This window comes from Passer domesticus, chromosome 2 (assembly GCF_036417665.1).
Source record: "Passer domesticus isolate bPasDom1 chromosome 2, bPasDom1.hap1, whole genome shotgun sequence".
Lineage (NCBI taxonomy): Eukaryota > Metazoa > Chordata > Aves > Passeriformes > Passeridae > Passer > Passer domesticus.
Window position 1 is genome coordinate 82164368 of NC_087475.1, and position 15633 is coordinate 82180000.

The following is a 15633-nucleotide window of genomic DNA, read 5'->3' on the forward strand; positions in this document are numbered from 1 at the left end:
ATATCTTCACAGTGAAGAATCTGTTTGCATTCCAGACTGTAATCAATCCGAGTCAAGTAGAGAGGAAAAAAAGTTTCCTGTTAAAGAGGATGCCCTAACAGTCAAAAAGATTGGAAACTGTGTCAGTCTAATAGTTCCACAGCAAGATTGTCAGCTGCAAGACCTACTCAAACAGTTAACACCTGCTGCTTAACAGAGAGTGCAATTGCATTTGATGGCTGTGTTTTGTTGTCTCCAGCCACAATGTCCTGGCCAATGGTCCTTGTCCAATTTTGTGAGCTCAGCAGAGTTGCCACTGAATAGCCTGGGAATCTCCCAGAGAGAACTCAGACACTGCAGGACAGAAAGTAGGTACATTCTCGTGTCCCTGTAAGTATCAGACCAGTGCTAGAAGTCACTGAGTTGAAGAGCATATGAAAAAAGACACAGAGGGGCCTGACCATTTGTGAATGATGAAAAAACTCATCATCTCATGGGACAAAGAGGTCCCATGATACTGACCAAATCCTGCTTACAGTCTAAATAATGCCATGCAATTCGTATTGGGCAGTGTTGCTCAGCTTATGTCCTCAAAGCCCTAGTGCAATATCATATTTGTGTCTAACCTTGTCGTGGACATTTTCCACACCCGAGCCTAACTATCCCTTTATATTAGTATTAAAAATGGCTTTGGATTTTTCAAGATGAAAAATTACATAAAAATAGAAGTAGTGGGTACATTATGTGACACCTTGTAAGGTTATTTCCAGTTAGGGAAGTTACAACATCCTTTATCACCTGTGAGAATCATTCACACATATTTGATAAAATCAACTATAGAAATGTTTTATGAAGCTTTCACAAAGCAGCCATCAGAACATCAGTTATTTTGCATTTCTTGCATAATATATACATTTTTTATTTGATCGAATGCAATGAACAAGAAACTGCTTAATAACTCAAAGGAGTAATTTTCCTGATAAGTCACATACACAAAAATAATTCTGTAATTCTTTGTTAGGCATGCCAAACATGTAAAGTTCCTCCAATTGCATGCTCTTTGCAGAAGACAAGTCAAATCAACTCTTGAATTTGGAGATACAACTGGGAGAGTTAATTTTTTTTTGTTGTTGTTGGTTTATTGGTTGGTTTTTTGTTTGTGTTGTGTGTGGTTTTTGTGTTTCTTTTTTTTGTGCACTGCTTTTACACTTGATTTCAGTGTCAGGTAAGGTGATGGTTTCTATTTTTCCCAATTCCCACTTCATAACTTTAGCAATGAAAACTGAAAAATGAGGTTGACCAAGTAATGCTGAAAACACCTTAAAGTATGTTCTGCTTTAAGTGGAATTCAGGAAGCAGAGCTCAGAGTTCAAGAGGTGTCATTGTCCTCTCTCCATCCTGTGAATAGAATGCTCCAGTGTAGCAGAGATGTGCTCAGAGGTGCTTGAAAGGGCTTTTTTCAGACAGCATAACACAGCTCTAGTTACCTTAATTAACAATAGCAATGAGGTCATGGTAGTAGAGGAACATAGATACACCTCATACCAGGATCACTTTTGCATTTTGGTGATGACCACTGATGCACTAGAAATGTTTCATTCAGATACCAGACCTTCCATTTCCCAATCTAACCAGGCATGCTCCTAAGCAGTTACCAGAATCAGCAGCACTGGTGGCTGCACTCGGAGGTCACTGGCAAAGGTTTTGTCCATCAACTCTCTCTCACTTTATAGTTTCTTTCATACTTACAAATTAAAGTCACTCATATAAATGTCAGCTGGGATTTTCATGAGGAAAGGAGGCATCAAAAGATTTGTAGAGTAATATAAATAATTGCTCTTGATGTTCACAACAGAAAACTACTCTGAAAAATAATTGCAAATAATTGTTTATTTCTAAAATTCAGGACTTGACAAAATCATTTTTACCCTGTATAATTTCTCTTTTCTGTTTTGTTGTCATTTATTTCCACAGAAAAAGTAGTATGAGATTAATTTAAACTAAATAACTTGAGTGATATATCACTAGCAGGTTATTTGTGTATGGCAGAATTGTCTTTTACCTAGGGAAACAATTACATAGGCATGTAGAAGTTTTCTTAAAAGCTTTTTATAATTAGAGGAATAGCAAGAAAATAAACCATTACAGTGGTAGAATTTAGTTAATTTACACACCTTTGGTTCTGCATCAAGTTATTCAAGTTTTTCTATATTTCTGGGAGAAACTATGACTTGCTTCTTCATAATTGTATACTGAAGTTCACCACTTCTAGCACTTATTTCATTTCAGTGTTTTTAGCATGTTGCCAGGGACTTGCATTCTCCCAGGGGTGAAGAACTTGGGTCACTGCAAGCAAAAGAAATAATGATCTGAGATTATTATTTATGGTTATTACATATGAGGAGACAAGATGAAACAAAATGTATATTTGCCCCTACTTGAATTCATCATGGGCACACACACATACCATCCCTTATGAAGAATCAAATATAAATTAAGTCTAGAGATAGCACACAAATCCTTTTCAGGCAGAGTAATTATATCATTGAGTCCTTAATAAGGTTTCAGCAGAGGAGTCTAAAAGGAGAACAGGTTCTTGCTATTTACTTTGAATAACAAGGGTTGTCTGGCAGAAGGTTATATGGGCTGAGCCAAGTACAGAAGTTTATCCTGCTTATCACTGCCAGCTGCTTCTGGGGATAACACGGGAAGACTTCTTCCTTAAAGATGCTAGAAGTCTGCACAGTGTTGAAGCTATACCTTAATTGTAACACTTCAGCCATTGAAACATCTGGGCACAAATTTGCTACCAATTTTGGCTCCATGAAATTTAGACCAGTGTTCTAAAATATGAGCTTCCATTCATGGACTTAGGAACTTGAAATAGTTCATTATTATAGTCACATGAGGACAGGCTGCAAACATATCATACATGTCTCCACCAAGTTATTGTCCACAAAGTGTGTGTTTGCAGTTGTACCATTTCAAATTTGGAGTTAGCTACCCATATTAGTATGTGAGAGAGAAAAAATTTTTATGGTTCCACTTATAATTTGGTTTCCACTGCTGAGTACTACTATGCAGCTATGCATTCTGAGCTTTCTTAAAAATAATGGATTCTACCACCTTAAACTGGTTTTTCCTAGTTCAGTCAAAGATATTAAGAGAACAAGTGACTTATTTTCAAATTGCACATGTTTTCAGTAACTGTTCCCAATACCAGTCCCTAGGCATTCAGCACCAGAATTAATTTTAGCAGCTCTGGGTAATTAATAAGAATGACATCCTTGTTAAAATATGAGAGTTTTCAGCTGCTGTGTCTGTAAATTCCTCTTCCTGTTTTTCATTTCTTCTGCATTTTGAAGTACCTTACAAAACAAATTTGCTTCACTAGCACCTGGCTAAAGAAACACTTGTGGCAGACCTTTGCACCATCTCATAAAAAATCATACAACACAGGAAAAAAATGCTGCAACAAAACTTCTACTACCTCAACAAAAACAAAAGACCAAGTGATCCATTCTAGACAGTTAAAAAAATATGTGTAAAGGGAGGGGAATATTTTTTCACACCAAAATATATAAAAAGCAGTTAATAGCTCTCATGAACAGAAAAAAATCCTTAAAGACAAAACTCATGTGTCTATAAAGAAATTCAGTAAGAGAAAAAAATGGAAAACAAAACTAATTGCTATTCTGTCATCAAGTGGACAACTATAGAAGACATATTTGAAATATCAGCTACTTCAAAGTTTTGTCATTTATTCTGATTTCATTTCTTGTACGTACTATGTAAGTCTAGAAGGCAGAGAAAAGGCCAGTCTATCAAAATCAAAGCAGCTTTTAGTAAAGACAATGGAGAAATAATTACTGTCTGCTTCTCAGGAAATCTCTCTTGTGCATAAAGCCGAACGCAATTAACCTATAGCAAAGGAAATTAAAACCAAAAAAAAAGTTCTGCAAAATGCTTTGATTTACAAAAAAAAAAAAAAACAACCAAAAAACCAAAAAAAAACCCCACCTGAACATTTTGGTATCACTGGTTGAAGTTTGCTGCATTCTCTTCTGCTCTATTCAGTGTAATGTGCCGGCAGAAGAACTGGCAGAGCAGAAGAGTAGGGTAGAAAAATTTGTATTCAACCAAACTTTCTAGTGAAATTCCTTTGGGAGTCCAAAAGTGTAATTCCTCTGTTTTTAACTGATGAAGCCAAAACCTGTGTACATAAAAAATCTAAAATTTCATTATCCTAAAGTTTCCCATCATTGAAGAGTCAAGGCAGAGATGGGCATAGTAAATGTAAACAATTTCATTCCTAGACATCCTATTTTATGTCTGTGGTCTATCTTTATTTCTCTGTTTTTAAGTTGTGAGCATTGCATGGTTTCCAGTTGACTTGACACAGTATCAATCAATATGCAGTTAGAGCAGGATCTTAAAGTATTGTCACAGCAATTTATCCACAACCCAATTTCATGCCAATATAAGAAAACAAGTAGAGCTCCTTTCACAGAGGCAAAAAAATGATTGTATGCTTCAGTCCAGTGTTGACTTCCTAGTAAGTAGGTGCACATGATAAAGCATAGGATACATTTCCAACATGAAAAATCTTTAGCTGTAGGCTTCACTCCTAACTGAAATCAAGAATCAAGAAGGTTGGAAAAGACCTCTGAGATCATCAAGTGCAACTGTAAACCCAACACCACTGTGTTCACCACCAAACTTTTTTCCCATGTGCTACATCCAAACGTATTTTGAACACTTCCAGGGATCCTGATTCTACCACTTTTTTGGGCAGCCCATTCCAATGCCCCACCACCTGTTCAGTGGATGGTGTTTGTGTCCTATTCAGTTTTTAATGTCAAGGAATTTGCAGTGAATAATGGTCAAGTCTTTCAGACTTGCACAAAAATTGCATTAAACAGCTATTGGGTCTCCTTCCGAGCCCTAGGATCAATATGACAGCCACATGCAGAGATTACTCTTGGGCAGAGTACAAAAGAAGTGTGAGCGTATCTGCCAAGACTGACTCAAACCCCAGCTGAGATTCAGGGAGGCTGGTGACTTGCACCACTGAAGATTTAACTGTTCACTATCTTTCCAAAGGGTTCAATGTAAACTCAGATTTCATCCTTTCCCATTCCCCAGGTTCTTCAGCCTCATATCCCTCCTATTGTCTCTTTAACTGTGACCAGGGAGGGAGTAGCATATTGCCTTCATGAACTCTTACAATCTGACCTTCAGGCCATGAAAATATTTATATGCATTGAGTACACTTTTAAAGGGTTTGAACATCTGTACTAAGTCAGTGCTTGAAATCAGGAGGGGGTGCAAGAATACACCAATTTCTTTGGGCAAGCATTCTTATTTACATTGACTAATCCTTCATGTTAATGGCATTTATTTCACCCCTGTGGCAGGCAGGCCTGTCACAGGTCCTTCTGAGACCTCACCAGGAGGACATCCAGGACTGGATCTGCATCCTCTCTTTCTTCCTAGTCAAAGTTACAAGTGCCAGATCATTCTCCCTCCTGGTCCAAGTCAAACACAGCAGCAACTGGGACAAGGTTTCATGGTCATCATATCTGAACTAGAGGCAAGATCTCATCTGCCAAACAATCCAAATTCTGCTCCTGCTGCTGCCACTGAGATCCCACTGAGCTCAGGACTCAACATGATCAATGAGCCAGGGTTCTCAAAGAGTTCTCAACACCCACAGAGTATGTGTTGTAAAGAAACAAGTGCGTGGTCCTCAGAGGGAACAGTTTTACTCTGCAAGACATTAGTGCCACCTCCTGCTCAGTCCAGAACTGGACCCCCAGAGATTCAAAGAGTCAAAGTGAGCAGTGCTACAGGACAGTTTGCTTTTCCTTCTTGCTCTGATTGGAGTACAGCAGAAGGAAGGGTTTGTCTGAACAGCAAGTTACAAGCCACCAGCTGTTTTGCCTGGCATTTTGGCAGTAGGGGCCTAATAGACAGCTTACAAGACACAAATAAAATCCTGGTGACCATTGCAGCAAAGGGGCTAGCCCATATGTACTTATACAGCTCCTTTGCCAGTCCTCCCTCTACTAAAGTACCCATTGTTTTACATTGTGTTTGTCTACTGGATTCTGTCATGCTTCTTTTGAAGGGGAAATCTGTTGACATATGTTGTGTTACATGATCCATTGTAATTCCATGTAACATAATCACAGATGTGAACCCACTAGGAGGTTTTATTTTACACTCAGCATGAACTTTTTTTTTAGAGGACCAGAAGAGCTATTAAATGGATAGTCTGAGGGAAGCCTCCATATGAAGGCTGATATAAAGTCATCTGTATTTACTAAAGTATGTGCTTTGCAAACTATTATGCTGCAGGCTAACATGTGAGGATATATATTGCAGACTTAAAAAGCAAACAAAAAACAGATTTGCAATAATTTGACAGGGTATCCAATGTTGTTGTCTTGTGACAAATACTAAATGGCTATAGCAAATGTTTTGGAAAACAAAGCTAATTGTCTGAAGTTTTGATGTGTTTTATCTATAAATCATGTTTATTTGTATGTGTAGACTGTTTTTCCTGTTGACATCATTTCAGAGTCATTGTCTATTTCAGCTAAGAAATATTTCTAATATCTTCCTTATTTCCAAAAACTATATGTTAATGTATGTGCAAACACCAGCTCATCAGACTAAGGAAGATATAGAAAGAAATACTATGTGTTTATAAGGGCCACAGCTGGCTTTTCTTAGGTATCAAGAAGAGACAAAAAAGCAGCTTTGATAGAGTATGACAGGATCTGAAGAGAATTTACCCTGAGAGGACTCATTTTGTAGTGGAACAAAATTTTTATTGCTGTCTCCAAACTCATGTTACCGTGAGGAGCTGCTTGTATAGCTTGTCTGGTATTTCTTTCCTACTAGGAACATAGTTTCATTCTCTGAGCTGACCTGAAATTTGAAAAAAAATAAATTATTTCATTAATTTAATGGCAGGCAGCTTGCCAACTACCTTGATTAAGAGTTGTTGCCCATTACCTACAACCCCTTCCCTACAAGTCCCTTTCTGTGCATTGCTCCAATGTTTTCAAGTAGTGGGACATAAACAGATTTTTTTCCCCAGCCTTAACAGATTATGCTTCTTCATCTCCCAGTCTACAATCCCTGCCCCCATACCAGGAATCCATGTTCAGAACACTATACCAAGCTCCTTACCACTGAAAGTTCCCAGGCCAGCCCACATCCCTGCCCCTGCACCCTAGTCAGTGCGAGTCTCTCACTCACTCCCTTCAAGCATTTAATTCTTCCTCACCCCTCTGTGCATCCCTCAGTCCCAGATGCCCTCTTCCCGACACCAGTCCAACAGAAGAGAAGCTGCTCTCTCCCCCAGCATGGACACTGCCTGTGCCCCAAGGGCCTCCACAGAGGGGTCAGCAGTGGCCATGAGCTAGCACAGGGCAGGTGGTGGCTGCGTGCACAACTGGCCTGTGAATAAGCTGACATGCTGCCTGTTGTCCTAGAACATACAGGTATAAATGATAGATATATTGCAATAAATAGATATAGATGAAATTACAGTCAGATTTATGGTGAATATAAACTCTGAAATACCATATACCCTTGATATAGGTACAGCAATTATATTTTTAACTTTGTTGCAAGTTACCATCTTATTTCATTTATGTTTACAGCTCTAATGGGAAATCAGTTTCCTGGGCCCAGAATGAGAAAAGCAGCCGAGGAGCACACCTTTGGCAGAGGTTGTCAGTCCACATCAACAAAAAAGAGAACCCCAACCAAACTGCAGTGATCAAGCCTTTTTCTAAAAGCACAGATAGTAGCCGCCACAGTAGCAGCGCTACATTTCCCGAGGCTAGTGCCAAAACGCTTTATGATGTTTCGGAAGCCGAAGAGCAATACCCAGCTCAGTACCGACCGCAGACTCCCTCACCAATCAGCACTTTGAGCCACAGAACTGCCTCTGTCAGCCGAACAGAAGATGAAGCCCCTACCTTCCAGTCAGAGCCTCCTCAGCGAAGTAGCTCCTCTCAAGGCTCCCTCATGGAGCAGATCAGCAGTGTCGTTACTCGCTTCACAGCCAATATCAGTGAGCTGAACTCTATGATGCTTTCCACATCTACTCCAGGGACAATGGGGGCTGCTCCTATCTGCTCTTCGTACCTGATTCCACGGGAAATCCAGCTCCCTACAACGATGACCACGCTTGCAGAGATCCAACCGCTTCCTGCCATTGAAGTCAATGGCGCTTCGCAGTCTGCTAGGAAACCTTCAAATGACAGCATCAAAGAAGGCACTTCAGAGACCCCAACAGCCAAGCAAGACCTGGAGGAGTTGGTGGCTTTAACTCCTCCTTCTCCTTTTAGAGACTCCATCGATTCTGGAAGTGCATCTCCCAGCTCTCCAGCTTCCGAATCAGCTCTCTGTATCCCATCCTCCCCCAAATATGATACGCTCCTCATCAGAGATTATACTCAAAGTTCTTCTTCGCTGTGAATGTAGTTCAAGATGATGTTGGGGCTCAACAACTACAAGCAAGTAGTGAGGGGACAGTCAAGTCTTCAAGATCTCCAGTGTTTACGCAGACAGAGTGAGAGGCATTGGGTCATCTTGTGAGGAATGGAAGTGAAGAAGAAGAATCACTTGAGAGGTGGAAACATCAGATTAATTATGCTGATTTAAAGACAAAATGACTTTTGGCAGATTATCGTGGCCTTAAAAAAACATGGGCTTTTCAGAAACACTGAATCTATTTTTGAGGGCTTATAAGGAGTCTGTTAATCCAGTTACATACCAAGTGCTTTGCTTTAGTATTCCAATGAACTGTGTGTACAATATAGGGGACGGGGGGAACTAGATTGTAAACAACTGTACAATGGTTTGTTTGTTTACTCTGATCCCTTGCCCAGAAGTGAACCTTGATCTTTTATCAAGAATAGAAGACCAAACGTTGAATGTACATTTTCTAACAGACTCAAATCTGGGACCAACATGTCAAGCTTTCTCTCTTTTTTTTTTTCTATGAAGATCACAAAAAGCAGTAATGTATGTTACTACGAAACTTTTTGCTGAAGAATATTGTGTCTGTGATACGTTACACGTGGATAACACTAAGCTGAGGCTTTGCAGTGAGTGACTGCAATATGGAGGGCTTTACAAGTGACTTCTCAACCTACGCATTTGTTTATGGAATTCTCTTCTATCAGTATCAAATTTCAATTTGTTATCATTGGATTCACCTTCACAACAACAAAACCCAAGGAAGATTTCCTGACTATTTCACCATGTTGCCAACTAATATTGAAGTAGCAAAAAATATTTTCTGGAGTACTGTTTTGTAATTCCCTTACCAGGGCAAGTTGTTGAGATGAATATTCTCTTTCTAGCAGCACTACCAAGCTACATTATAGCTGCACTCCCTAGAGAAATTAACACATTTTTATGGACATCCTCAATAATGTTACCAGTTAAAATGCATATTCAGACTCCCATCTTTGCTTGTAACAAACAGGTAAACACCCTAAGGATTTTCTCCATCCTTTGAATGACAGAATTCTAGGATACCAATTTGGATTATGACAAATGCTAACTGTCAGTGGGAAAGGTTGTCATAATCTTAATTAATATACACATATATATGGAAAAAACCCTATGTCAAAATCTGCTTAAAGGCGATTAAGCTACTCTTTATTAAGCAAAAATTTTAAAATTTGTTTCGCTGCTGATGCCTTGCATCTATGAACAGTGAAAAAAAAATACATTCAAAGCAATACAGAGTAAAGGTTAAAAAAAGAAGACCTAATGAGATATGAACCAACAGAATCTTTGTTTCTTAGCAACTCACAGAAGAAACAAGGGGATTCCTCGATTTCTTTTCCTGTATCAAGGTAGTACAGTTTAGTGCACTTCATACTGTCACAGCACTTTTTTAATACAGGCAGGGAAGAGTTTTAAAGTTTGAATAGTAGCTAAATAATTTTTGATAGGTGTAGTTACATAGAACTTGTAAGTCAGACCCTAAACGCACACTGTATTTGCTCTCTTCTTCATGACATAGCTGTCCTCAGGTGCCAAACTTTTATGGGTTTGTTTTATTTTATTGAAGGATAGCATGAAGTGATGAGTAATGTACATTAATTCAAAGTTGAGTTGATGTAGCCTTATATAGAAGACAGCCTCAAGGAAGGGAGCCTTGAAATAAGGCTGTTATATTTTGTTTTGAAAACCTTTAGATCTTGTTTCTTCGAAGATAACAAATATTTTGTAATCAAAATTCATACCTCCTTTTCCTCCCCCATGTTCCAAATAGCTGTGTGATCAAACAAGTAAAAGATGAAAGCACATTCACGTATTTTAGCAAAGAGCATTTTCTATTCCTTTGGGATGCTTGCTTCACTATTATGTGTTGCACCCCAATTTGCTGCTCAACAACATTTAAAAATGAAAAGTAATAGATGACTGAATCCAGACCAGCACCTCACAGAGATACTCTAGTAACTTTAGAGTCAGACAAAGTTATCCAATTGCAGTCTGGGCATGCTTGTGTTGTCAGGTACAGTCATTTTTCAGCTTTGCATGAACAGGCAGGTCACAAAACAGCTCTACTCCAGAAGGCAGATCCCTACACTAAGGCATGACTGAAGGTCCTTGTTGCCCATATGCAGTTCTTGCATCCTCGCATGACTGATCACACAGACTCAGTTCTGTGCAGCTGCACGGTTCCCAGACTAGAGCTCAGTTTTGCCCTCTTGGTTCACAGAACTAGCATGTCTCATCATTCCCTAGCTGTCCATGTCTTCAGGAGAAAGCATCTTCTGTCTCAGATTACAATCCACATTTAAGAGAAAAGCATGTCCAATCAGTCTGTGATACAAACATTCTTATTAGGGGAGTTTAGACCACTTAAATGTTGTTCATGGAAGACTTATATGATAATATTTTTCTCCCATCCGTGCAATACTGTTCTAATATAGAGTGTACTGAGATAACTAATGTGAATTTTGAAGAGATTCTATTACTACCTGTTCTCTCATACTTCTAACTATTGACCAATATATTTACAAAAACATCCTCCACCTTGATCCCTCCCTAGCATTTTAGATCCCCTATAGTCTTTTACTTATGGTGGTGTACAATTAATAGAATTGTATTCCTGCTAAAATCTGTGGGTTTCATTGCACTGTGAAATAATCAACAGTGGAAATAAGGATTATACAGACAAACAAAAAAATCTTTTCTTAAATACAAATCTAGTAAAAAGGAGTGAAAAATAGAAACTGTCAAGCTCAGCATAAATATACCTCTTCTGCTCTCAAACTGCACCATAGCTATTGTTCAGAGCTTCCTGACAATGGTCATGTGTTCTGTCATGACAATTTGGGTGTGGATGCACCATGTGCCCTGCATGCGTGTTTTAAGAGCCTAAAACAATAATGTTGTGCAACCCAAATTTTAAACACTTTTGTTCACTCTCACTTTCGGTGGAGTCATGTATCTTTTGTGTATCTACCAGCCACAGCAGACATTTCAGTGACACAAAGAACCGTGCTACCCTGCTGAGGTAGTATCCTCAAGGAGTCAGTCTATTTTTAATGAAAATGGGCAACCTTAGAGACATTTGAAAAAGGCAGAATCTTCTTTAATTGTGCAGACTAGAGTGCATCAATGTCATTTTTTATTATGTGTTTGAATTTCAACAAAGTGAGGAAAGGTTTTGTGGAGAAGAAGGCAAAAATGGTGTAATGCCTGTAGTAATAATCCAAATGAGCCCAACAGGAGATTTGCAAGACTGGAAAGTTCTTTGGGAGAAGCCAGTGGGTTTGACATAAGAGAAAAAAAAATTATGAATGACAGACATCATGACTTCATTACGCTGTTTGTATGTTAGTCTGTGTTTAGGACATTAAGCTAGAATGGCAAGGGTTTTCAGATATAAATGCAAAAGTTACAATCAAGAACACTTTTCAATCTAACTAAAGACTGTGCAAGTACCAACTGAACGGCTTGAAATTTGCCTTCCAATATAGTGCTGCTGACACAAAGGGAATTAAAGGATTTGAAACTACTGTCATTCTTGACCACATGGACCTCAAAAAAATCTCTTATTTCTTTTGTGCTTGAGGCCAGCTCTAAAGAGTGATAGTGTAATCACCTCTGGATCTGTGCTTTGAAATAAAGTGAGTCATTCTCAGGCCACTTGGAAAGGATACTTTGCAATATTGAAAAACTGTATTTTTAAATTGTCTCTGAAGAATGATTGCATGACTTTGAAGATGTGCTTCCTTGTACTTCTATCTGAATATTCAGTGCCTAGACTCATGCAGATACCTTAGACCAGAGATTTTTAGACCACAGTCCACAAATCACTTGTTGACATTTCATGGAGCCTGGTCGATCACAAGGTGCTGGCTTCTTCCATTGATTTCCAGCTACAAAAGTGAGATAGAAACTAAATGCTAATTAAAAAACTGTTATAAGTTCTAAAAGAAAAAAAAAATGTTAGTTTGCTTGGATGTTTATTCAGTTCCTGTGTTTGTAAAAGGAAAAGTTTTGTTAAAAATAAGCTATCAAAAGAGAGTAAATGGGAAGATAAACCCATGACTCTCAGGATGATAGAGGAGTTCCCCTGCAAATGTTTTCTTTAATGTGCAAGGCCAAACTGAAAGACAGCATAGCTGTGGGTGTAAGTTTTGTAAAGGAAAGTGTGCAACCTTGTTATTCTGCTTAATACATCATTTATGAGGTGAGAGAATAAAAGATGACAGCAACAGACAGCATAAAAAAGAGTTGGTTCCTTAGGGAAATCAGAGCACTATGCTCAGGACTAACAATGTGAACACAAATTTTGCATTGTATTGGAGACCAGTGTCAGGTCTGGTTTGGCTGACCCCAAAAAGAGACTTTGGAGCCTAAAGTTAGGATTTCAGTAGAATTTAATACCTACATTTAAAACTCAATTTTAAAGCAACTATTCAAATGCCACCTTCCTCCAGCATCTACCATAGTATGTCTGTGTATGCTCAGAACTAACCTGATCATCACACATTTAAGGATCTTGGTACCTGACTCATGTTAAAACTCATCAAGGATGCAGAAAACATAAGAGAGTACACAGAATGCACTGTACAGTTTCCTGGCTGGAAAGTTCTCCAATGACTCAGTGTTGAGATACCCTCTGTTCATTTCCCCAAGGTAGCTTCACAAGACAGGAACAAATTAAAAAGTGTTGCAGTGGAAAAGAAACAGTGCAACCTGATAAGACACACACTGAATAAATTTAGAGATCATATGTGACCATTTAATATAAAATACTTTAAAAATTTCTCGAGCAGAGACAAGGTATTTTAACTCCAAAGCAGAGGCAACCTTTTGTCTGTACTACATATTGGCTAAAAAAAAAGTTAAATGCTTCCCTGAAATATGTTTTTGTGACAGGAGGGAAGGATGTGCCCTTAGATAACTTTTTATCTACAGAAATGTTGTCTTCCATCTGGAGTTCTCAGACCCCAACATAGAAAAGAGAGATTGAATCTTCTTGATTAGGTGAAGGAATTAAATTTGAATTCCTACTTCTCTGAGACTGCAGAAAAAGGTGCTTATTTCATTTTCCTCCAGCCACCTTTTACAAAAGTGACCTGGCCCATCTTTGAAACAAAAGGTATAGATGTCTCCAGAAATTGATCCCAGAAGAAAATTAGCATTTTCTGCACATTGCATTTACATACTGGCTCAAATAGAGTATTCCCAGACATCTCTTTCCTTGTTGTGTTGTTTTCTTGGGCATTAACTCTTCTCACAAACTCCACAGAAAGGTTAGATATTTAACAAAAGTTCCTGACCTCCACACTAGAGCAAAAAACTACGTATTGCACTGAATAATTTTAAGTGCTGAAGTTCTTTGTTGGCACTGGCTCTTAATCTATTTGACCCAAATATTCATATAAAGAAAATCAAAGTCGTATAGAGGCACTGAAGTCTAGATTTTGACTATTTGTTCTGCAGAGAATGATAATGACAGGATATTCTTCCTAGTCTCTTTTGAATTGAACAGCAGATGGATTTTATTAGGTTCATTCCTGAAGCTAAGCTTGGTGAATAGGTCCTTCCTACCATTCATCTTCATCAGTCCTACTCTGTCTGCTATCCCAATGGGAAAGTCATCCTCTAACTAAACATGTTAAGGGGGTGTGAGTGAACATGTCCAAAAATACCCATGAGGTCACAGTTTTCTGGCAGTTTAATGAATCTCCAAAAATGAAGTCAATACTCTCCATGAACAAGAAAGTCATTCATCTGCTACCCATTTCAGTATGCACTTAATTTAGTAAAGAGTGAAGCTGAATTACCTGAATTCACTTTTTTTTTTTTTTGCGGTGGTTTATTATTTTATCCTCAGTTAAATTATTTCCATTTGCCACCCACAATTTTATACTGTTTAAAGGAAAAGAGATACAGTCCAGTGAAGCATAAAGGTAAGTAAAAATTCATCTGGGTGATGAATTGGTATATATGGCTGGTTTTGTCTCACCTGAGCAATGACAGTGTTAACATACAATAAACATTAAGTCACTCCGATCTGCCAAATGGGAACAAATATACTATGTATATTACATGTACTAATAGGATTATATGGCAGCTGCTGGTGGTATTTGTAATTAGAAATCTATATAGAATATAGATGTTTTAGAGAGATGGTGCCAATTCCAAAAGATTTATGTGGGCTACAAGTGCTTGTAATTATTTTTTTTAATTTGCTAATAACTTATGAAGAACTGGTTTCAAACATTCTGTGACCGTTTGTTCTTTTTATGTTGTTGCTGCTTATACTATTAAAACATAGAGAATGTAAAGTTATTATTTTGATGTGAACTGAAAAAGATTTTTCATAAAATTTAACATTTTTATCAGCTTTGGTTTGCTTTCTACCTGTACAAATGTAATTTATTTTAGCATTGAAGAATACACTTGCTTGTTTCTCAATTGTCTACATCATGTTATAGTTGGTGTTTATGTAGAGTCAGGTACTTTTTGAACAGTATTAAAAAGAATCTGTGATATGACTGAAAACTGGATTTTTTTTTCCCCAGAACACTTACAGCTATCTTTTCAGTGCATTTTTCTACAAACCAGGTATGCCTATGCACAAACCCTTGAATTATAATCTTTTTCTCTTTTACTCCTCCATCTCTGTTGCTTTAAAGGATTAACTTAACATTAATGGTATCATACTTACATAACATTATATATATATAGTTTATAGTATAGTTTGATCTTTGTCTTTTGAAGAACACACAATCTCATTAAGGAGGCATGCGAGAGAAAACAGTAAAATAATCTAGGCTTGAGCAAGAGAAAACAAAGCTCTTCCACTTGAAATCAGATACCAAAAGTTTATTTTTATAGATGTTCTAAGAAACTACTTTACTCCTGCAATTGTAGATTCACATCTAATCTTCAACTGAAAAAAAAATCAGAGAAATTTTTTTATATCCCTTAACATTTGGTTTTTATATCCCTTAACATTTGGTTTCCAGAGTTCTGCCTTTTTGACCAGTAGGAATAGATGTCTTATCTCACGTCTGGCTACATTCTGTTTCCAGCCAATAGATTTTGCTATCTTCCCTGCTAAATGCTAAAAAAAAAACCAAAAAA

At 37.8% G+C, this 15633-nt stretch overlaps 1 protein-coding gene across 8 annotated transcripts in view; it reads left to right on the forward strand.

The window, feature by feature from the left end:
• The window catches only part of GRM5 (glutamate metabotropic receptor 5), a 244074-nt gene extending 229026 nt beyond the window's left edge, over nucleotides 1–15048 (forward strand). For 7 of the 8 annotated variants that reach the window (XM_064409583.1, XM_064409576.1, XM_064409580.1 and 4 more), the window contains one exon: nucleotides 7656–15048. In XM_064409583.1, coding sequence (XP_064265653.1) covers nucleotides 7656–8478 — 823 coding nt within the window. In that variant the 3' untranslated portion in view covers nucleotides 8479–15048. Of the gene's footprint in view, nucleotides 1–12; nucleotides 175–7655 lie in introns of all 8 variants that reach the window. The other variant, XM_064409584.1, reaches the window with a different exon arrangement.
• The last annotated feature ends 585 nt before the right edge of the window (nucleotides 15049–15633 follow it).